This window comes from Melanerpes formicivorus, unplaced genomic scaffold (genome assembly GCF_026170545.1).
Source record: "Melanerpes formicivorus ecotype bairdi unplaced genomic scaffold, bMelFor1.0.p_v2 SCAF_8, whole genome shotgun sequence".
In the NCBI taxonomy this organism is placed as follows: Eukaryota; Metazoa; Chordata; class Aves; order Piciformes; family Picidae; genus Melanerpes; species Melanerpes formicivorus.
Window position 1 is genome coordinate 23173694 of NW_027142360.1, and position 22454 is coordinate 23196147.

General features: G+C 49.0%; 1 protein-coding gene across 3 annotated transcripts; it reads right to left on the minus strand.

Moving 5' to 3' along the window:
• Window positions 1–267: 267 nt before the first annotated feature.
• ARHGDIB (Rho GDP dissociation inhibitor beta) lies at window positions 268–22407 on the minus strand. Of its 3 annotated transcripts, XM_068142700.1 has the most exons (7): window positions 22321–22407; window positions 8925–8981; window positions 4937–5125; window positions 4272–4355; window positions 3459–3535; window positions 1965–2028; window positions 268–1055 (listed from the first exon to the last, which is right to left on the minus strand). In XM_068142700.1, the coding sequence occupies exons 3-7, from the start codon at window positions 5112–5114 to the stop codon at window positions 856–858; spliced, it is 603 nt and encodes a 200-aa protein (XP_067998801.1). In that variant the 5' UTR covers window positions 5115–5125; window positions 8925–8981; window positions 22321–22407; the 3' UTR covers window positions 268–855. The 3 variants fall into 3 exon arrangements, with proteins under 3 accessions (XP_067998801.1, XP_067998800.1, XP_067998802.1); XM_068142699.1 differs by lacking the exon at window positions 22321–22407 and having other exon boundaries at window positions 8925–9034; XM_068142701.1 differs by lacking the exons at window positions 8925–8981; window positions 22321–22407 and adding an exon at window positions 5278–5345.
• Window positions 22408–22454: the final 47 nt, after the last annotated feature.

Here is a 22454-nt window from a genome sequence, read left to right on the forward strand (position 1 = left end):
TGAGAAGGCCATGTTGTAGCTCCCTGGGCTCATTCAACTGCCACCAGGCATAAGAGGTGGGGTCTGTCTACTCCTATCATGGGCCAGAGAAAGATTCTGAAGGAAGCAGCTCTGGAATGATTTACCTAGAGAGTCAGGCTGATGTTTTGAAGGAGAAGAGCTCTTTCCCTGCTGAGACATGCTCTTAAGCCTCCCTATAATGCATTCTCCACAGACATCTCAATGAAAAACATACTCTGGAAAAGAATGTGACACTCATGCAGAAAAGAAGAAAGAAACTGGTTTTATTCTTGGGACACTGAAGTATTCTTGCAGCATCTAGCTGCATTCCCCCTGCCTGGTTTTGCCTGCACAAGGATGGATTTTAACAGGGTAGGGCACCAGATACAAACCAGGAGACCATCATGGGAGGTAAGTACCATTTACAATGAGTCAGAGTACATGGCAAATGTAACTCAGATAGGGATTTTCCAGGGGCCAGTCCACCCTGCCAGGTGATCTTATTTCCTAGAAAAGGCACTTCCGGGACCGGAGTTGGTACAGGAGAAATGGAGGCAGCGAGAGGAAGGATTGGGAGAGAGGGAGGAAGATGCTTCCCAGTTTCACCCATTAAGTATCGTGACGGGGCGATGGTGAGAACGAGTGGGGTATTTTCAGTGTATCAGAAGCAGCAAAGGCCACCTGCAGGCCTATGCATCAACTGAGGCTGGCACAGAGCCCCAGTGCCCATGGGAAGGGCTGCCAGGGCTGTGGCCAGCCACAGTGGCAGGAAGGAGCAGCATGGTGGGCATGGCCCACCTGGAGACTGGTGCAGGAGGCAAGGGGATAGGAAGGGGGAAGGCAAACTGGATTCACTCATTCTGTCCATTCCTTCTTGATGGACAGGTTCCACTCCCAGGTGAGATGGTCATGCTTGTCATCATCCGTGAAGAAGGACTTGTTGTGATAGGTGCCTCGAGCCAGCATGCCCTTAGGAGCCTCCTCAACAGGCGTCAGGAACTCGTACTCCTCTGGCCGTGGTCCATAACTGCCAACCATGAATGTGGCTTTGTCCACTACGAGAAAACAACCCACAAGGGATGACCCTCTCAGGTGGGGAATGATAAAGGAGAGAAAAAGCCACGAGCATAAGCACAGATCACAGGCAGAAAGGATCTAATGGGGAGAGAGAGGGACAGTCCATGTCAGCAAGGGAAACAGTGGAAAGGGTGCAGTGGTGATGCACAAGGACAGAGGGAAGGATAAAAGGATGGATGGGCAGATGGACAGGCAACTCAGTCTGTGCCCTCTCCTATGTATGTGCTGCTAGAAGGGAGTGGGTACATCCAGCAAGACCTCTCTTGATCCCATGTTACTTTCTCTGGTGAGAAGACACCACTTATGTGTGCTGAACAGGATGCTGGAGCCTTAGAAGTGGTTGCATGCAAAAACGCATGTGGGATGTGTGTGTGCAAAATGGGGTTGTCCTCTGCCTTGTCCCCAGGCAGAGCAGCACTGCACAAAGAGGAGAGGCCATGGGCAATCACAGGGCTCTGCAGACAGCAAGGAAATCTGCAGAGCTGCTCTGGATTTTACCAAGTGCACCTAGAAGAGCTTTCAGAAGGTGAGAAGCTCCACACAGGCGGAGCCACTCTACAGGGGGCAGGGAGGAGGTGAAGAGCTCTATATGGAGAGGAAATCTGTGGCAAGCACTGTCTTAAGCAGTGTCTCTGGGGACTTTGCTGCTGCAAACAGTGGTGTAGCATACACATACCAGAGCTGGCTCACACTGAGTTCACACAGGAACAGGAAGCATTTGGCCTGGGTAATGCAGAGCACAAGTTAATGCACTCTGTGAGAAGTCTCGCCTCCTGTATGGCAACACAGGGAGGTTCTTGGAACCAAGGGAGGGTCTATCCCAGCCCAGAGCTGCAGGATCACAGTGGTAGGCACTGGTGTGCAGGGCATAAAGGGCTTTTACTCACCCTTCACCCCTGTCCGGTAGGTGTGCTGCACGTATTTCAGTCCTGACACAATGTCCCTGTTCACCTGCAAGAGGCAATGAGAAGCGTCAAGGGAAAGGGTTTGCTTCTCTTTCTGCTCATTTTCTCTCTTCTCATATCCATCTTACATACCTATCCTGGCTCCCCACACCACTGCTCCCAAAGGCTCAGCACAGGACACATCGTGGCAAGTTCTAATGTGACTTCTCCATAGGCACCCAGAGACCACTGCATCTCTTGTACTTCCCCATCCTTTCCCTAACTTTGAAGCTGACATCAGTCAGCTTTGCAAGATGGGCTGATAAGGACAAAAAGCGAAGCAGAGAGCTCCCAGCTGATAATTTCTATATTGAAAATGGGACATGGGTGACTAGAGCCACCTCTCCAACACAAACTGGTGGGCAAGAGTAGCCAAGCACTCCCAAGCTCTGTGTGGAGCTGACAAGTTTCCCCTCAAGAGACAGAGGGACACAGTCTGTCCATAATCTTTCCTCAGATCTTCTCTGGATATCTTGGATGTATCCCTTTTTGTCCTGATCCAGCATACACTGCTTCCTAGCAGCACTGCTTAATCTGGAAACAAGACAGGCAGATCTTTTTACATACCAGGGGAAAATTCACATGGTGCCAGCTCTTAGCAGCCTTGAGACTGAGGGAAGGAGTTAGAATAACTTTTCTGGCTCCAGGCATCTCCCAACTACAGGGCTCAGATACAGATGGAAATATTTTATAGCACAAAGGAGAGTTGGAGATGTCTCTGGGGATAAAGTCATCTCTGAGGCAGTGAGCAAGCCTCAAAGAAGAACAGAAATCTTTTCTGCAGAACTCAAAACCCTAACACTTTGCTTGCTCCATTTCAGGGGAACTATCCTCCAGCCTTTTTGCCTCCTCTGCCAAAGCCAGCTTTGCCTGCAGTAGATGTGTGGAGATGGTCACTGCAGTGCTGGATGCCACACTGCAGTGTGACCAAGTTTCATTTTCAGCTGGAAACAGAAGAAATGGCTGAGACACTGGTCAATGGGAAAGGGGGTAGAGCATGACCCAGATGAGCCTGAGTACCTTCAGCCAAATGCTACAGCATTAAATCTTTTTTATGCACACATGAAGCCCAGCAATGCTGACTGAACCAGCACTTTATGGAAAGCCATTATCTCTTCTCTTCACCTCCCTGTCCATTTCTACTTTGTGTGAAGTGAAGATTTTCTCCAAGCCAAACTCTAGCCAAAACCACCCATCTGGCTTCCACATCACCTGTTGTTCACCACTGTGGGTGAACAGAGAGCAATTTCTTCCAGAAAGTGAGCAAGCAGAAGCAATTCCCTGGAAATACTTTGTCCTTTGTGGGCTAGAATGACACCTGAAGCTAAGGAAGCTTTACAAGGTCCCAGATTTTGGGCAGGCATGCTGTTGTCTGACAGACTGCTGCTGGCTGGCCTCAGCACCTGATGTGAAGCAACAAGCAGGAAAACAACTCACTCTGAAGTGGATCTTAACTCTGTATTCCACTCCTTCCTTTAATACAAAGGTCTCTTTCTTCAGTGCTTCAAGGTCACCTGTAAGGAGAGGACGAAGCAGTTACCTAGAGGTGTGACAGTGAGATGAGACCACATGTGGTGGGATGGGGTCAGAGATAAGCATCCCTTTGGAGGATGCAAAACAAGTAACCAGAGGTCTGTATAAGCAGTTGCATAGTGAGAGCACACACAGAGACTGACTGGCAGGCAGCTGCAGGAGCATGTGTGTGCTTCACCCATGCCCAGCTCTGGCTTTGGGTGAGCAGAGCATGTTCCACAGCTCCTGCCTGCACTGTGAGGCTGCCTGGGGCTCTGCAGGGCTCTGCATGGTTTTGGTTGAACAGGAAGCCTCTCTGCTTCTCTGGGCCCAGCTTCCTCTCTCTGCAGAAAAGCCCATATAAGGTGAAGCCTGGTTCTCTTCCCATGCCCCCGGGAACCGGAACTGTGGTGTTGCCTGATTCTGAAGTTTCAGAACAGCCCATTACCTAGACACATGCACATCTCTTGTGCTCATGAGGTCTCACTGAAAGGAAGTAAGAAATAAGGCAGGAACTCCTAGGACAGTCTAGATGAAGAAAAAGACCCTCAACATTTTCCTTTGTCACATTTTCTTTTTCATATATGTATACCTTAAAATAAGAAACAAGATTAAGATGCCCTCAGAGCTCCCCTAAACCCCACTACAGCATCCCAAGGACAAATTCCCTTTCCATTTGAAGCATGCCAGGGCCTTTGCTTTTTCACTTTTGTGTCCAAGGACAGAGTCTGTACCTACCTGTAAGGTCCATAGTGATTGGTCCTGGAGCAGAGTCACATACCAGGGTAAGTCGGGTGACCACCACATTGGGAGCTGTTGGGTCTGCAGGTAGAAAAGTCAGGGGAAGCTGTCAGCTTGCAGAATTGAGTGCAGGGGGAGAGGAACAACACTGAAGAAATGGGGGTGCCTGGGTGCTTTTCCACACAAAAACTACACTTCATGAAGCACCCAGTAATGGCAGGCTTCCCTTAGTACAACAGGACCACACATCTATCCCAACCCTTCAACGTGGACTGCTCCAGCCTCCATCCCAATACCTAGAAGAGAACTTTCCACTACAGTAGACTCCCCTCTTAATATCATTCTGAGCTGCAAGACCCCCTTTCAGCACAGGCTCATGTTTCTAACCCCCCAGCAGTCCTCCAAGGCCCACACACCTCCCACCACAAGTCCCTTCCCAATGACAGCACTCATGAGTAACCTTACACCTAATGCTCAAAGCATCTTCCCTGCTTCCTTTACATGCATCTCCCCACCTGCTCATCCCCAGTCCTCCAGCAAAAGCAGTGCACGTCCCCAGCCAAACAAGCTCCCTCTTCTGTAAGGCCACCTTGCCCCATCCCCACATCACCCTGCTGTGATGCATCTCCCCAGTCCCTCCCTATCAGCGTGCCTCAGCCTACCTACTACCACAGGTCCATCTCCCAGCAGGGACTTCTTGTACTTAGCAAGGCTTTCATCATCCTTATCCAACTCTTGCAGCTCTTGCAGTGTTTTCTGGGGAGGAGGCTTGTAGTTGAGTTTCCCATCCAGCTCATCATCATCTTCCTCCACATGAGGCTCTTGGGTTTTCTCAGTCATGGTCGCTTCGTCTGGGTAACAGAGGAGGTGACAGTCAGTGGGATGGCTCTGAAGGGAGGTAGAGTCCCAAGGGACGCTCGCTCCGGGCACAGCGTGGCTCAGCGCCCCCCGGCAGGCAGGCAGACAGGCACCCACCCCGCACCGAGCAAAGTGGGAGCCTTACAGACAAATGGCGCTGGCACCCGGCTGCAATCCCGACTCGGCCCTGCCGACGTTCTGACTGGAACACAACCCCCCCTGCCCCCACTCCTCTCCCTGCAGGCACCACGCGCACACGCAGACCATCACCATCCTTCCCTCCCGGGGAGGAGGTGCGGGAGTGAAGGCTGGAGCCAGAATGATTTACAACCACTCTGCAGCACGGTTGCTGGCTGGCAAGCCTGCAATTACAAGCCACCACGGAACAGTTCAGCACTCACCAGCTATTCTGCACAAAGAGGCACTGCCACATGCAGACACAGAAACACAGAATTGTTAGGGTTGGAAGGGACCTCAGTGAACATCTAGTTCCAAGGCCCCTGCCATGGGCAGGGACACCTCACATGCACAAAGCCAGGGCCAGAGGTTTCATTCGCTCTCAAGTAATGGGTTAAAAGCCATGGTCAGGCAGCATTTCATGTAAGGGCCAAACAGCTGGCAGGGTTGGAACTAGATGATCTTTAAGGTCCCTTCAACCCCAAACCATTCTATGACTCTATTGCAGCAATTGCCTTAATATGTACGTGGAGATATTAGGTCATGGTTGGACTCCACGATCTTAAGGTCTTTTCCAGACAGGTGATTGTAAAATTCTATGATTCTAAGTTAGCTGAAGCCCTCAAGGAAACATACCTGCTACAGCCTATCTGCTGGCATTCCCAGGACAAGCTCACTTCACACACTCTGGTTTCCTTTCCACAGAAGAAGGAAGTGTGACAGTGGCTGCATCCAGCCTGGCTGAAGACCAGCCCTGACTACCTGTGCTGCATCAGCAGGGCTTCTTGGAAAGGCCAGAGAGCTGGAGCCTGCAGCCACCCAGCCAGCACGGCTGGGACAGAATGCTGAGCACAGGAGGGCAATGAAGCTGCTTGGGTAGCATCCCAAATGGGAGCCAGAGCAGGAAGAGATCAACCTATTGGCAGCCAAGTGGAGGGCAGGGAATGGGGAGCAGGCAACAAAGGCAGGAGAGGTGAACAGTGCTGTGCCAGGGCCCTTAGTCAGGTGCATCACAGAGCCAGCTGCACAGTCCTAACCACCTTCCCAGTCTTCAAAGAAAGGCTGGAAAGCAGAGCAGTGCCCTAGTGCAGCAGCAATGGTTGTCCTAATGCCCTAGTGCACCAATGATTATCCTAAATGGCCAAGCCATTCCCTGCCATTTGCCAGCAAGGAGATTTTATCAAGCTAAACAGATCATTCAGTTCACTTCAGCCTCCTCTTGCATTAACTCCTTCTCAGGGGCTATCCCTGCTAAAAATTCCACTTTTGCCTGCTTAGCTGCAATTTTCTCAGCAAGCCCTTCATCCCTCTCTGCAGCTGTGCTCTTAACATTCGTATCTGCTCCCAAAAGTTAAATTGGGAACAAGCAGGATAGTTTTTTCACTCATTAAAACAAAAAGGAAATTAATATCTATATATATATATACACACACAACAGTTCAGGGTGAATCAGCAAGTGGAATCAGGCAACAATGAGTAAATATGCAGAGCAATTTCACTGGGAAAAAAATAAAAACCAAGGAGGGACATATTGACCAGTTACAAAGGGACAGAGAAGGACCAAACAGCACAGGAACAAGAAGACTCAGCTGGGCATGCTAATATGCAACAGCCCTGATGCAAGACTACTTGGCAATGGCACTTTGTGGTGAGTCAGGAACTAGAGTAGAGCAGGCAGCTGGAAAATAAAAGGTGAAATCCAACTGAAATGGGCAGGAAAGAAAGCAAGTCCCAGCAGCTCAATAACCTTGACTGAGTTCATGCTCAACCCTAGGAGTGCTGGGGGCCTAGGTACCATGTGAAAGGCCCTTGTGCTTGTCCTCACAAGGAAGGAAACCAGATGCTCCCTCATGAAAGCAGTAATTGCGCACGTCCCACTGCCCTGCAGCCCCAGCACAGTCACCTTACAAAGCTTCAGAGTCCCCTCAGTTCCAGCCCACACGTGGTAGAGGAAGAGGACACAATGAGCAGTGCAGGCACCATCAGGTCTTGTCTTCCACTTGGGCTCCTGCTGCAGATGTGAGTCATTTCCACTCTCCCAAGCTCTCTTGTGATACTGGATTTCATCTACCACCACTGCAACCACAGAGCAGAACTGCCTGCCTGCCCCCATCCTCCACAGAGGGGTTTGTGGTTTATCATAAGAGAGGGAGAGATCCAGGAGATGGAGAAAGAGATCTCTGGCCACACACAGTGTCAGGGTTGGTCCAGCAGGTTGTTTCACATCCCTTAGACCCTCCCTATGCATCACAAATGCCGCAGAGACTCCCTGCCAGCCTGTGAGGGTAGCTCACTTGAGGAAGGGATGCGTTTAGGCTCTGAAAGCCTCCCAGAGAGGTGGACAGGCAGCCTGCTATGCCAAAAGCAAGAGTCTGAGGAGAATAGGATCAGCCAGGCTGTCTGGACTGATCCCCAACTCACACACATCTCAGGATGGCACTGATCAGACCCAATTCTAGCCTTTCTCCCCAGGTTCTGCCTACCTGCCAAATTCCCAGGCAGGAAGTGACCAAGAGAAAAGCTCAAATCTCTGCTGCCCTTGCCTCTACTCCCTCCAGCTCTGGGACTGGTCCCCTCTGCAAGCTGAGACACACTACTGGGCACAGGTGCTTCCCCAGAGTGAGCATGTCGGTGCCCAACTGTCAGCATCCCTGAGGGTCTTAAGCCAAGGGCTAGGCTAAGGTGAAAATCTCCTACAACCTCCAGGCCATAAGCACCCTTAAAAAAAAAAAATAATTAGAAATTAACCATCCAAGTGCTCTAAACAAGAAGTTTAGGTGATTTGTGCCCTGCCTCATCACATTTTTCTTGCTTTCCTGCAGCACCAATCCACCATTGTGCATCACCTGCACCTCTGAGGCATGGTGGCATCTACGAAGCAGCAAAGCGAGGGGCAGAGGCAGTGCTAGGGACCCCCTGCCAGACAGAGAGATGGTTGCAGGAGGCAAAGGAGCAATCACGCAGGGTGCACGCATCTCTCAGCTGGGCTTTGCCAGTGTTGGGGGTGAAGGGCTGCCCTTGCACCTTGCAACAGGAGGGGGTAGGAAGGGCAGTAGATGAGGTCGACGGTGGGCACCTCTTCGCGCCCCCCCCACCATGCTGCCACGGGGCACAAAAGGGCATGTCACAAGAGCAGCATTTTATTTGCCCTTCCTCTGTGCATCATTCCCCCATAGCACCCTCCCGATCGAGGGCTTATCTCCAGGAAGCGGGTTTGGCAGGGAGGAAGCGACTTTCCACCATGGGGGAGTAACACCCTGGCCTCCTCAGTGCCCTCGGCTCTCATCCCCACATCCCGCCCCCACGGGGTGCGAACGCAAAAACGGGAGCCTATTGCCCGGGGACCGCCGGGTAGCACCCCGCAGGGATACACACACACCCCAACCCATCACCTCCAGGGGCCCTCCGGCCATCCCGGGGGCTGCCGAGGGCTTCCCCTCGGATGCTGGCAGGGCCCTGCCCGTGTCCCCGGGCAAGGCAAGGTAACGCAGCTAATCGCAGGGAACAAAGGCGCAAAGTTGCGCGGCGACAAGCGAGAGCGAGTCGGGGGCGAGCCGGCTCCTGTCCCCCTGCCCTCTTCCCCGTCGCCCATCCCCTCGCCTGGGCTCTACTCACCGGCTGAGCAGCGCCTGCGGCCGGGGTCCTCCTCCGCTCTCAGCGCTCAGCTGTGAGCTTCGGCAGTTGGAGCAGGAAGGAAGTTGGTGAAGAGAGAGAGAGAGAGAGAAAAAAAAAAAAATACTCACACACGCGACAGAAAGAGAAAAAAAAAAAAAAGGGAAAAAAAATTACCAGCAGCAGCCCACTCGCAGAGGAAGCCCTGCGCGGCCCCGCATGCTGCAGCTGCCGGCCCCGCTTTGTCTGCGCGCCCGCCCGCCCTCCGCTGCGCTCTTTTTGCGCAGAGGTGCGCAGGGGCTTTGTCTGCGGAGCTGAGCCCGGCCAGGGACACGGAAGCCCCCCCCCCCCAGTGCCCGGCAGCTGAGGCAGACAGAGATTGGGGTCTGTCGTGGTGGTCCTTTGATTTTCAGCCGTGGTTTGTATTTTGTTTATTTTCCCGGTGTAATTAAGGTTGGTTTCAAAAACTGGCCCTGATTTATACTCATTAAAATAAGTGGAGAATTAGACTGAGTCTATTCCTTCATATGCTGGGGTGTGCAAATAGAGGTCACTGCTGATGAACTCCATTTTTCCTGGTTAGAGCAGGCTACCTGCTGCACTTAACCAGCTAATTGCGCCCAAATCGCAGCCATTTTCACACGAGCTAACTCGAGAAGACCAAGCTCCTATTTCCCAGAGATGGCTTAAAATGATCAGAAAGATTTTTACACCACTTCCTTTCTGAAATAATCAGCAGATAGTCTCTTTTCCTTTCCACTCACGGAGTGCCTGCTTAGTTCTTCAGTCACACAAATCCATCGCACGCACGGTCCTCAGCGCACAACAAATTAGATTATGGGTTTGCAACCAGCAAATCTGGATCTGCACCGACTGATAAACTGCTCTTAGTGCATTTGCAGAAACAAAATAAGCCAAGAAAGTCTATGGGCTTAAATTCACAGACCCAGATCCACGTATCCATTAAAAGCGTGTATCAGACACACATTTTTAGAGGTTGCAAAGAACTGGGTGTGAGAGCTGTCCTTCAGGGATTGACAGATCTCAGAAGAGAGGACTGGTTTTCCCAGCCTAGCCTTGCTTTCATTTTTTATTCTCATCTCATGTATTTCATAGATGCATTTGGGTTAGAAGGGGACTTAAAGATCATCTAGATCCAACCCCTCTGCCATGGGCAGGGACACCTTCCACTAAACCAGGTTGCTCAAGGCATCATCCAGCCTGGCTTTGAACACCTCCAGGGAAGGGGCATCCATGACCTCCTTGGGCAGCCTGTCCCACTGTCTCACCACCCTCACCGGAAAGAATCTCCTTCTAATACCCAGTCTAAATCTACCTTCTTCCAGCTTAAATCCATTCCTCCTTGTCCTGTCACTACAAGTCCTTGTATAAAGTCCCTCCCTAGCTTTCTTGTAGGCCACTTTCAGGTACTGAAAGGATGCTTTAAGGACTCCCTGGAGCCTTCTTTTCTCCAGGCTGAACAGCTCCAGCTCTCTCAGCCTGTTGCCATAGGGCAATACTCCAGCCCTCTGATCATCTTTGTAGCCCTCCTCTGGACCTGCTCCAGCAGTTCTATGTCCTTTCAAGACACAGAGCAATGTCTGGCTGGCAGTGGACTTCCACTTAGCAAGACCTGTAGCCTCAGAGACATTTTAAGCTTCCATGAAATAGTTTCACCACCAAGATAAATTACTTCATTCTCTGCTGCTCTTTTTCACTCCTACGCTTACCCTCCCTGTGGGCCAGCACAAAAGAACTGAGCTGAATGCAGCACTGAGCTGAGTTTAAAAAATACCTGGCAAAAAACATGTAAGCAAATGCAGAAGTATTTGCCAGTGAGTTTTAAACCTAGATAGGTTTCCCAATTCTTGTTCATTATGGCCAAATACTCCTCAACCCTTGTGCTGGCACCCAGGGAAGGAGCTGTGTAGGATAGGGAAGGGGAAAGGACAGAATAAATTCCTTCAATGACACTGCCATGGTGTGGTGGCTCAAGTTATTAATGGTGACCCTGGAAGAGGTGTGAAGAGTTGGCTGTGTTCGTTATGGGGAGCTTTCAGGAACTGGTCAGTAGCCCCTTGAATCTTGTCCCCTCTTTTCTCTATCCCTGTGCTGTCAGTACTAACTCTCCAATTTCAGTAGACTTCCTCATTTGTACTGGGAGACCAGAACACCCTTTTGAGTGGGGAAAGTGTGTGGATTGAGGTTATGGTTTGCTTGGCTTGGCTTGAGATTTCCTGGGGTTTGGTGGCTGTGTACAGAGAAATCGTGAAATCGTAACTCCAGTGCTATTAGGAACATCTTTGCTGGGGGATGGTTTGGTTTAGCTTTCTCTCTTTTTAATTTTTTTACTTTGTTATTTTTAATTCTAGATTAATACCAAGCTGCCTGTGTCTCTGTGTTTCTAAATGTGTGAGTAATATAGCAACAAATGTGCACAGAGGTATAGAGATGTATAGCTCTGTGCCGCCATAGGTGTGTGCACTCAGCCTGTATTGGCACGTCTGCCTGGCATGCAGGAGAAACAGATTTTACTCCTAAATTAGAAATTAGCCAGGATGTAATTGTGGGCAAATCATGTCACAGCTCTGTGCTTCATCTTCCTGTCAGTACAAGGGGTGAGAAGGAGCTGCAGACACTGGATATGCACCATGTCGAGCAGATGGGAGCTCGGCACCATCCTGTGTTCGGCATATCCAGCATCCCACTGGGGAGCCAACGTCACTGATCTGCTGGAAGAAAGGCAAGTTCTGAACCATGCTGAAGCAGAACATCACTAAAAGCAAATCCCTACCACTGAGTATTTCATCTCTGACAAACTGATTCTACGCAATGAAGATCATCTCTTGGCAGATGGTGTCCAACCCCAGCCAGTTCTGATGTCTGTGACAGGAGGAGGCAAGGACAACAGCTAGAGTGCACCTGCTTCCTTGCAAGGGAAATGGTAATATTTCTAATGTGTTCTTAGATGGGAAATAATATTTTCTATGTAAAATATTATGATTGGGTCTTAATTACTTTGACCTCTCTGAGAGAATCAGAATCATGGAATGCTTTGGGTTGGAAGAGACCTTTAAGGGTCATCGAGTCCAAGTCCCCTGCAGTGAGCAGGGGCATCTTCAACTAGATCAGATTGCCAGAACCACATCCAACCTGAGCTTGAATGATTCCAGGGATGGGGCATCTACCACCTCTCTGGGCACCCTGGGCCAGTGCTTCACCACCCTCATTGTCAAAAACGTGTTCCTTTCTGTCTAGTTCTGGTGGGTTGAAATTACCCCCAAAAATAAAATTGCCAGACTAGCTCAGATGGAATCTACCCTTTTTTACTTTGTCTGTTATCCCCTGGCCTATTGCAACAGGGCCTGCTAAAAAGATTGTCACCATCTTTCTTATAGCCCCTCTTTTATGTACTGAAAGGCTGCAATAAGGTCTTCCTGGAGCCTTCTCCAGGCTGAGTAACCCAAACCTTCTCAGCCTGTCTTCATAGAAGAGGCGTTCCATCCCTCTGATCATTGTTTGTGACCCTCCTCCGGGCACTCTCCAACAGATTCATGTCCTTCCTGTGCTGAGGGCACTAAAGCAGAACACAGCATTGCAGGTGGATTCTCAGCAGAGCGGAGTAGAGCAGCAGAATCACCTCCCTCAAGCTGCTGGCCACACTCCTTTTGAAGCAGCCCAGGAACAGCTGGCCTTCTGGTCTGCAGGTGCACATTGTGGGCTCATGTCCAGCTTTTCATTCACCAAGACCCTGAGCCCCTCTCTGTAGGGCTGCTCTCTATCCTATCATCCCCCAGCCTGTATTGATACTGGGGCTTTCCCCTATCCACGTCAAGGACCTTGCACTTGGCCCTGTTGAACCTCACGAGGTGGATCACAGTGGTACAATTAGTTGTGTCTAAAATTATTTCAAGTAAATAGTCAAAAGCTTATGCAATTTTTTAAATGCACATCCTCCAACAACACAGCCTTCACTCTCAACAGTCATACACCTCCTGTAGCACCTTACTGGGCCAAACAAATCTTGAGATGTCTTAAAAACTGTGAGGGGGGGGAAAAAAACCAACAAAGCATGGCATTTATATTTAATTATTTATTTGAGTTTGGATTGCTGCCAGCATTTCTGGATTGTAATGTTTTAGGCTGCTGCTGCATGCTGCTAAATGCTTTCTCCATCTCCTGCAGGAGAGGTGGCAGCATTTGAGGAAAGGAACTATTTTATGGCCTTGACAAGTGATTGCTACAGGAAATCCTCACCTGTTGGAATCACTTATTTTCACCTACTCTTCATTCCCAGAGCTGTATCATTTGGAACTGACATTTCCCAGGCTGGAAGCTCTGAAGGTAGAAATAAAATGAGATTTTAGTCTGGGTAAGGAAGCCATTTTTGCAATTGTTCAGAGGCTAAATAGTGTAATATTTTTCTAGTACTGCCTTTGTAAAGTGATTTGATTTCCAGCTACTCATTTGCATTTGCATGGAATTCAGCACATCATGTTACCAGCTTAGATTTTTCTCTAATGAGTAATGATGCTGAATCCTGTCACTGTCACGAGCTTTGCCTCCCCTTTTAGCCTTTTGCACTCTGCAGGCAGACTACAGGTGATAAGCTGAGAAGACAACCTCATGGTGCAGCAAATTCACATCAACAGCTGCTGCAAGGTGTCAATTTTAACTATGCATGTCCCCCACACAGATGTCCCCAGATGGTGTCCCTCACTACTTGCAGAGATGCTTTCTCCTCTAGAAATGGGAGGAGGTAATCCCAGCCCAACGCAGTCACGAGGTGATGAGAATGGGGAAAGGTGACAGGTCAGGGAGCTCAGATAAGAGGCCTTTGCCTGCCCTACCAGGAGGGCACTCTCTGCATCACAAGGTGCCACTCAACTCCTTGGTAAACCCAGGACTGCCTCCTCTGCATCCCAGTTAAGCAGGTTAAGGATGCAGCCATTGAAGCATGAATTCATTGCACAGGCACAAGGTGGCCCATGATTTCCATCAAAAGGCAGCATCCTAAGGTTGATTCTGATGTGCCCAGCACCCATAGTGCCCACCTTCTTCCTACTCAATGCCAGTCACATCTCCTGAGGCACTACAAAGAAGTGTACAGCTCATGAGGTGGGAAGGGAAGAAAGGGATGGGAGCTAAACACAGTGTCAGGCAAGGGAGCCAGTATTCAGCAAGGAGGAAGAAGGTACTTTGAGGTACAACCACAGATCCCCTGGTAAGGATTTAGCTGGGTTTCCTACTTCCTGCTCCCATGACAAACCCTTCAAACCACCCAGACACAGGACATGAGGGCCCTCAGCTGGAAAAAGATCTGACCCCAGGAAACGTGACTGAGTGCTCCATCTCTCCAGCTCCTTCAGAAGAGATTTCCTTGAGAGATGGAGGGAAGATTGGAGACCTAATGCTTGTCTAAGAAGCTTTCAGGCCAGTTAATGTGCTAATCCCATAACTCCCATCTCCAGCCTGAAGGTGCACATAAGCCTTCACATGTCACTTCTGGATGACTCAACTTCCCTAGGTGAACAAGGGTGAAACAGCAAGACAGAGAAAGGAAAAGGATTTGGTTGAGGATGTGAGAGTACAGGCAAAACAGAGCCAGTTTCCACCAGAGGCTAGCCTGAGGAAGGCTGAGGATGGACAGAGCAGCACAGCAAAGGAGAAGGAGAGCTAAGTAGGCTGAAGGAGGAGAGTAGGAGGACACAGCTGAGTGACAGGAAAAAGGTCTCTGCCACTGACAATCAGGGGTTCCAGAGCCCATCATGAAGGAAAGCATCTTTTGCTCTCCATCCCTCAGTGGATGTTGTAATAGGAGCCAGCTTCTTGCAGGAGATGGTGTCCTAGAGAAGTCACACCCCAGAAATGGCTTTGAAAGAGGACTGACTTATTTTAGGACCTCTCAGAAAGCAGGTGGTTATGTAAAGTCAAATCTCAGCAAGTGTAATCAAATCTCAGCCCTAAGCTGATCACCAGGCAGGGTGTTAGGAGGTATTTATCCAAGCACTCCTCCTTGCATTGTGACTTTCCTCCAAAACAGCCAGAGCTGAAGCTGGAACTAAATTAAGAGGAGAGCTGTGCCATCGTCTCCTCCTCTGCTGGCCTTAGATAATCTCCCTTGCCAACTGCTCCCTGCCTTGCCTGTACTACACACTCCTCACGACAAAGACCTTGCTTTTAGGCTGGAATGCATGGCTTCATGTCAGGCTGTGTCCAGGCTCCCACTAGCTCTTAGGTGCCTTATGTGCCCTGGTGTTTTAGCCTCAGCAGCGCTGCGGGCGTGCTGCTTGCGGCTATATAACCTCCCTCTGCAGCCACGAGGCAGCAATTACTGGCGTCTCTGTGGCAACATTTTTCCTTTATGGCACTTGGGCTGTTCCCATGTTATTGCTCTCACAGCCCTGCCTCTGCAAAACCCCCACAGCCTTCTTGTGAAAAGCACTAAGGTGAGAATTGCCCCTCCTCCCTCTCCTTCCTTATCTCTTCTTTTGTGGACTTTGGTGCGTGCAAGAGAAAAACAAACGTGGTGCTCAACAAAACAGCTAGCAGCTATTATTTAAATCCCCAGTACATATTATCCATGAGAGTATATTCACAGAAGCACAGCGAGCAATGGATGTGCAACATTTGCACGTGATGAGCATTCTCCTGCCAGAGCTAACAGAATCACAAGCAGGAATAACCAACAGAGAGTTCAAGTGGGTCCTGATGGAAAGCACATAATGCTAAGGGAAAGCACAGCAAGCAATCAGCATCCTCATAATTTTCACTGTCATCACCTGCTGTGCTGGAAAGAGCCCTAAGAGGATGCTGTTCCTATGGGACCCCACTACTGCCCTTCCCAGCTGGCCACTGGGGAAAGTTTCCCCTTTTTAGCTTTCTCTGCTCATCCTTCATTTTCTTTGTTTCTTTTTTTTTCTAGAAACAACTTTCAGCATGGCACTTTAAGTGTGCTGTCAGCCCTGGACCACACAAATAAGTCTTTGTATATATGAAACTGTCAGAACCTCCTTAGTGCAATGTATGCATGCCCAGTATGAAATGATAGCTACTAAACAGTTCACTTAGTCTGTGATGTGTTTATGATGCTTGATTGGACCCCCCAAAAAAAGTGGGCTGCTGTTCCAGGTTCTTGGCACAGAAATATCCTTAGAGGCCTCCTAGTAAGAGACTCTAATTCATATTATAAAAGTGTATGCCTCCAGTGCAAAGCAAGAGTGTAGAGGAGCTAAATGAAAAGAAAGGTTGGAAACTGCCAGTGAAAGAGCATTAAAAACCCCCAACATTAAAATACTAAACCCTGTGCATTTGCAAGATCCTGAGGGGGGATCAGAAGGCTTAGTGCCTGGCAATACACCTGGGCAATAAAGGGAGAAAATTAGAAGAAAAAAAAAGAAAAATCAGCTGTGTTTTCATTCCCAGACTTTTGCCCTTCCACAGTTATCCACAGGGATCCATCAGGGATCTGCTATCGCATGGCAGCTAAAGCATTCAGCATCCACGTGCTGGGGAGGTGAGCAGCCACCCAAGAGACAAGATAATGGAGCAGAGAGAGCTGCCTCCCCTGCCCATTAGTTCAATGTTCCCAAGGAGAGAGCAAGGTGCTCCCCAGAAGCAATCACTTCTGTTTGAAAGCCTCAGCTGTTACATAGTGGGGTGGGAGGGAAATCATAATAATGGTGGCAAAGGGCTGGAGTGAATGAGATTGCACAGCAGTGCTTTTATCTGGCAGGAGGAGGAAAGGAGAGTATGTCTGCAGCGTGGTGTGAAAGCCATAGCAAGAGATGTGTCCCCTTAAGAAGAAGAAAGAAAGGGTTTTACCAAAATGTTTTAGAAGAGCTTTTCTTTATTGGGCTGCTGGTTGCCAAGGAGAAAGAATTGATCTTTCGGGGGAGAAAAAAAGGAAAGGAGCTGTCAGGAAAGAAGACATCTGGAGCTGATTTGTGTACAATTTCTTCTTAGGCCAATGATATTGAATTATTTGCTTCACTGTTTTAAACCAAATAAAGCTCTGGAATTATCTGTTCTCCATTTAAATAAAAACCCCTTCTTGCAATCTCTTCTATCTTTTGTTCCTGTGCAATCTGGTCTAGGGGATTCTGCTCTGGCATGGAGGTTGGACTGGATGATCCTTCGAGGTCACATCCAGCCCCTGAAATTCTGTGATTCTCTGATTCTGTGTGGATTTATATTTGGGTTTTTAAAAGAAGACAGTATTTAGTTATCTGTTTAGTTCCATGTGTGATCACTTTCAGGGAGTGCTAGTGGACCATTTAATCACTGCTCACAGCTACGTTGCCACATAACTCATCCAAAAAGAATCGACTATGGAAAAAGCCAAACCTAAGGAAAACCCTTGGGGCAGTACAGGAAAACCCTTGAGACAGTACAGTGCAGAGTGTTATTCAGGTGTATTTTTAAGAGGAACCACATGGTCTGCCTGCTGGCAGTCACACAGATAGGAAGATTAACTACCTGTATTTGAGTTTTGGGGAAAAAAGAAAACGGGGAAAGGGGTAGGTTGTGGTTCACTATATTAACATTGAGCTTATTCTGTAAGTGGAATTCAGGAGAAAATGATCTTATAAAGGAAAAACCCAAGTATTGTTACTGTGGACAGAATGAAAATAGGGAAGAGAGAAATGCAGCACTTGCTAACAGCCTGGATGCAGTCACTGAACAAAGTTAGTACACAAAGAGGATGCTCACTGCTGTTACTGCTTTCTCATGAGACAACTCTGCAATGAGCAGGGGGATTGTTCTTAAACAATGAATCACACAGCAGTTGTAAAGCACAGAGCTTTTTGTGCTGCATGGCCAAGCAGATACAGTCCCCACAGCAGCTGGCTGGGTGGGTGTCAATCTGCAGGTCTATGAACTTTCTTTCCATCAGCTTCCATATTTACAAATAGGCATGGTAAAAAGTTAGCTCTGTTTTGCAATCTGGGAAAATAAATAAATGGGAAGTTCTGATTCCCCCATCACAAGAAGGATATCAAACTGTTGGAGCAGGTCCTGACAAGGGCCACAAAAATGCTGGAGCACCTTCCCTATTGGGACAGGCTGAGAGAGCTGGGGCTGTTCAGCCTGGAGAAAAGAAGGCTCCAGGGAGACCTTAAAGCATCCTTTCAGTACCTGAAAGTGGCCTGCAAGAAAGCTGGGGAGGGACCTTTTACAAGGACTTGTAGTGACAGGACAAGTGGGAATGGATTTAAGCTGGAAGAAGGTAGATTTAGACTGGATATTAGAAGGAGATTCTTTCCGGTGAGGGTGGTGAGACAGTGGAACAGGCTCCCCAAGGAGGTCATGGATGCCCCTTCCCTGGAGATGTTCAAAGCCAGGCTGGATGATGCCTTGAGCAGCTTGGTCTAGTGGAAGGTGTCCCTGCCCATGGCAGAGGGGTTAAAACCAGATGGCCTTTAAGGTCCCATCTAAGCCAAACTATTCTATGATTCATTCTGGGTCTCTTGTTATTTATGCCAATCAAGGAATACCAGTCTTGTGAGCATTAGATGGTATGACTTGCCTATCTGTTCCAAGAAAGGCCAGAACCTCCTCTCAGAAGAAAATGTGTCTCTCTGGCAACTAATGAAGTGTATGACAGGCTACATGGGGTTTTATATCATCCGCTATAAAAAGCTCCAACATGTCCTAGCTCATTGGTGCCTGAAAGCCTGAGGCCTGTAATGATGTTCTGACGTGCACAAATCAAGCACCCTTCACTGAATGAGAAAAGCAGAGATTTCCTTTTTCCTGGAGAAACCTTGGTGGTGGCCATTTGGCTCCTGGATTTAGTCATGGCCCCAAGTGCCTCGTAGTTTCTGACATACACAGGGCTGTGGCTTATAGTTCAGCCCGACCTTATGGCTGGATTTATGGTTCTTCAAAGGACCCCTTTCTCCATGCTAACCATGGAAATCTCTTTAGTGTCCTGGCACTAAAGTGTGCCAGCTTCCTTAAATCTCTGCAGCCTCCAGAGCACAAGTGGAAATGAGAGTAGAGACCAGGGTTTGGGTTTTTTTTTTTGCAAGCTGAGCTTGGAGACACTCAGCTGTTGTCTCCAGCAGCAGAGACAGATTCCCAAAGTCAGCACACTTGGTTTATTGCAGGCTGTTATAGATACTTAATCCTGACACCAGCATAGTGGTACATGGTGTCCTGAAGGAAGAGTGATGAAACTCCACAAGGATGCCTTCTTCTCTGCATCTTTGATGAAAAGATTTGCACATACTGGAACAGCTAAATATCAGTGCCAGGCAAAGCCCAGTCCTCTACATCTGCTTCTCTTTTTTTCACTAGCACAAACTACAGATAGCTTAGGAACAGGATGGGCATTGGGGAAAGAGAGTCACAGTGTGTAAATCTTCTTTTAGAGGAACCTTGGTCCACTGAGTTTCTCCCCAAAATTGCTGTTGACATGACAACCTCACTGACCTTCTACAAGACCAATAGACAATCTCATTTCAAATCCAGGTCCTACCACTGTCCTTCTCTTGCCAGGAATTCAGAGGTACTTGGTAGGCTGCCTGTCTGCAGGAAGGAAGCTGAAGTTAACTGGAGATCCCTGGGAAATTCCCTGCTCATTTCCAGTCAGGTTATGGCTGTGTGACGAGTGACAAAGCCCCGTCAGTGAGACACAATGTCTCCCAAGCACCTGGCACCAGCTTACAGAGCTATGTTTCAAAAGAGTCATTGTGGCCCATGACAGACACAACCTTCATCCGCTCCATCCCCAAGCCTGCGCCTCAGCTGGGATTTCCTCCCCCAGTCCCATGAGCTCAGCCATTCCCTGGAAAAGTCACTCTTCTTGTAAACTTGTGCTTCTTTGTCATCCAAGTGAGCTATTTCTGGTGTAACTACAGTTACCATGGCTACACCAGCTCATAAATAGGGTCAGAAACTTTGGAGATGTTTTTAAGTGATGCCTTGGAATAGGGAGTAATCCAGTCAGAGGTAACACAGTCCATAGGTTTCCCTTTGGGATCCCAGGGACTGCACTCCTGCTACTGCTTGGAGCCCATGGCTTCTGGTGCAGTTCAGGTCTGCATCGGGAGGCAGCCGATGTGGCCCAAAAGGCCGGTGCTGGCTCTCCTGGGACCAGGGGAGGAAGAACCTGGGCAAGGGCAGGGAGGAACAGGGCACTTGATCCCAGGGCAGAATTTGTCATCCATTTGGGGTGGCAGCCAAGCGCTGACACGAAGCTGGCACCTGTTGCTCTGCAAAGGAGCTGCACATATACATCTCTGCAAAGCAAATGCCACTTGCTTTGTAAGGGGAAGGAGGAGAGAGAAGAAGGAGGAATGGCCTAATAATCATGAGAGATAAGAAAGAACATGATAGGGACCTTTAGGGACTTTCTGCCATGTTTTTTTCTGTAGCCAAAAAACAGCTTCATGTGACACCGGAGACATATTTTTCCCCCACTTGTCTGCTTTTGTTGAAGAGAAGAGAGACAGATTTCTTTGGGGAAACAGGAAAACAGAGAGGGTGTTTTGAAAAGAAACAGCCTGAAAACATTTGAACTGGTAAGGTTCAGAGAAGAGGAGTAAAGGGCTGTTGTAGAGATGATTTCCCCAGCAACTCTACCTACAGAGAAAGTTGGGGAGGGGGAGCCCCTGGAAACCTGTCTGCAGCAGATGGAGGAATGGAAATGAGCAGCAGGGATGGGAGTGGAGTCTGTTGCCAGCAGGCTGCACTTCTTTATATCCACACAAGCAAGTCCCTGCCCACAGTAATCACTTCTGCTGTCAGGAGCTGCAGAGCCCAATCAATCTTCATGCATTTGTATACAAGCTCTAGTGGCAGGGAAGAGACGATGCCAACACGATGCTGCCCCTGTCCTCTTTCCTGCACCCAGAAATTATCACACAAGCCTCTGAAAGCTGTGTGGCTGCCCTCAAACACGTGGGAATGCTAAGTGTGTTTGCTCCTTCTCTGCTAGATTGAAAGCTCCTCGGATGCATCTAGGATTTACTTGACAGCTTCTCTCTGCCCAGTCAAGGGCTAGGACCTTATTGGTTATTTTAAAAGTAAGCTAAGAGTCTCACTGAAGGATTTATCTCATCTGACTTGAGCCATCTGAAAGACAAGACACCTCATCTGTGACACTGTCGTTTAGCATCAGAACCATGCTGGACTGGTGTCTATTTCCAGAGTCTGTCATGTCAGAGAGAGCCTGTCCTTTCTTGTCACATCACTAGCTGGCATGCCTGCTCCAAAACCTCTCCTTCAGCCTCAGTCAAAGATCAGAGAATCATAGAATCACAGAACGGTTTGGGTTGGAAGGGACCTTAAAGATCATCCGCTAGACCAGGTTGCTCAAGGCTTCGTCCAAACTAGCTTTGAACACCTCCAGGGAGGGAGCATCCACGACCTCCCTGGGCAGCCTGTTCCAGTGTCTCACTGTAAAGAATTTCTTCCTCAAATCCAGTCTAAATCTAGCCTCTTCCAGCTTAAATCTACTGCCCCTCATTCTGTCATTACAAGCCCTTGTAAAAAGTCCCTCCCCAGGGTTTCTCATAGGCCCATTTCAGGTGCTAGAAGGCTGCCATAAGGTCTCCCCAGAACCTTCTCTTCTCCAGGCTGAATAGCCCCAAGATGAAGCCCATCCATCCCTACACACCTTGCTTTCCTTCTGCCCTTGTGCTGCTCTGATGTTCCTAGCACAACTCCGTTCTCTGGGACCATCCTTGGCCTTGCCAGCCCTTATCTCATGTTGTGTGGTGGATGCTCAACAAGGCTGAAAAGCCAAGGGACCCCAGGGGATTGTTATGTCTCAAGCTAGACAGCTACAGTGGATGAGTGAGGTGCTGGTGAGGATGAGGATAAACTTTCATCACCATCTAGCAGGGCCCTGCTTCTTCTCTTTTCACCTTGAGACTCCAATTACTTTTTCCACATCACTGACATCAATATCCCAGGAAATCACAACAGGCTTTTAAAACACATTGGAAATACAAAGCACCTGATAAAACAGTGCTAGCATGCAGAGAGTTTTGTTGGGTTAGAGTCTGGGCTGGGGCATCAGCTCTTCCCTTTCTCAGACAACTTCTTTTAGCAGCAAAGCTAACAGTACTCCAATGTGACTCAGCCCAGCACCTTGAGTGGCAGAAGTGACAGGCCACCCATGTGCTGCACAAAGGTTCCCCCTTCTTCTCCTGCCACCCTATCTGCTGAGTGCAGTTAGATATTCACTGAGGCCCAGTGCAGCATCTCAACAGCATTCCCTATGACTCCCTTGAGCAGACTCAGTCCTCTCAGCACCAGGCTGACCATGTGCACCCCTCTGTAAGGTGCATCCTGACCCTTGCAACACTTCTGAGAACTTTTCTGGAAGCCTCTCTATGCATTCACCAGCACAGGGGATGGACCTGGGGTGGTTAGGACCCCTCCCTACCTTTGCAGGTGTGGGTGTGTGTTCAGGAGCATCAAAGGGCAGGAGATTTCTTTATTCTTCTTTGTTTCTCCAGAGCTCTCCCCACAACAGCTCCTTGCAGAAAGGGGCACATCACCCCTTGGGAGCGTGTGGAG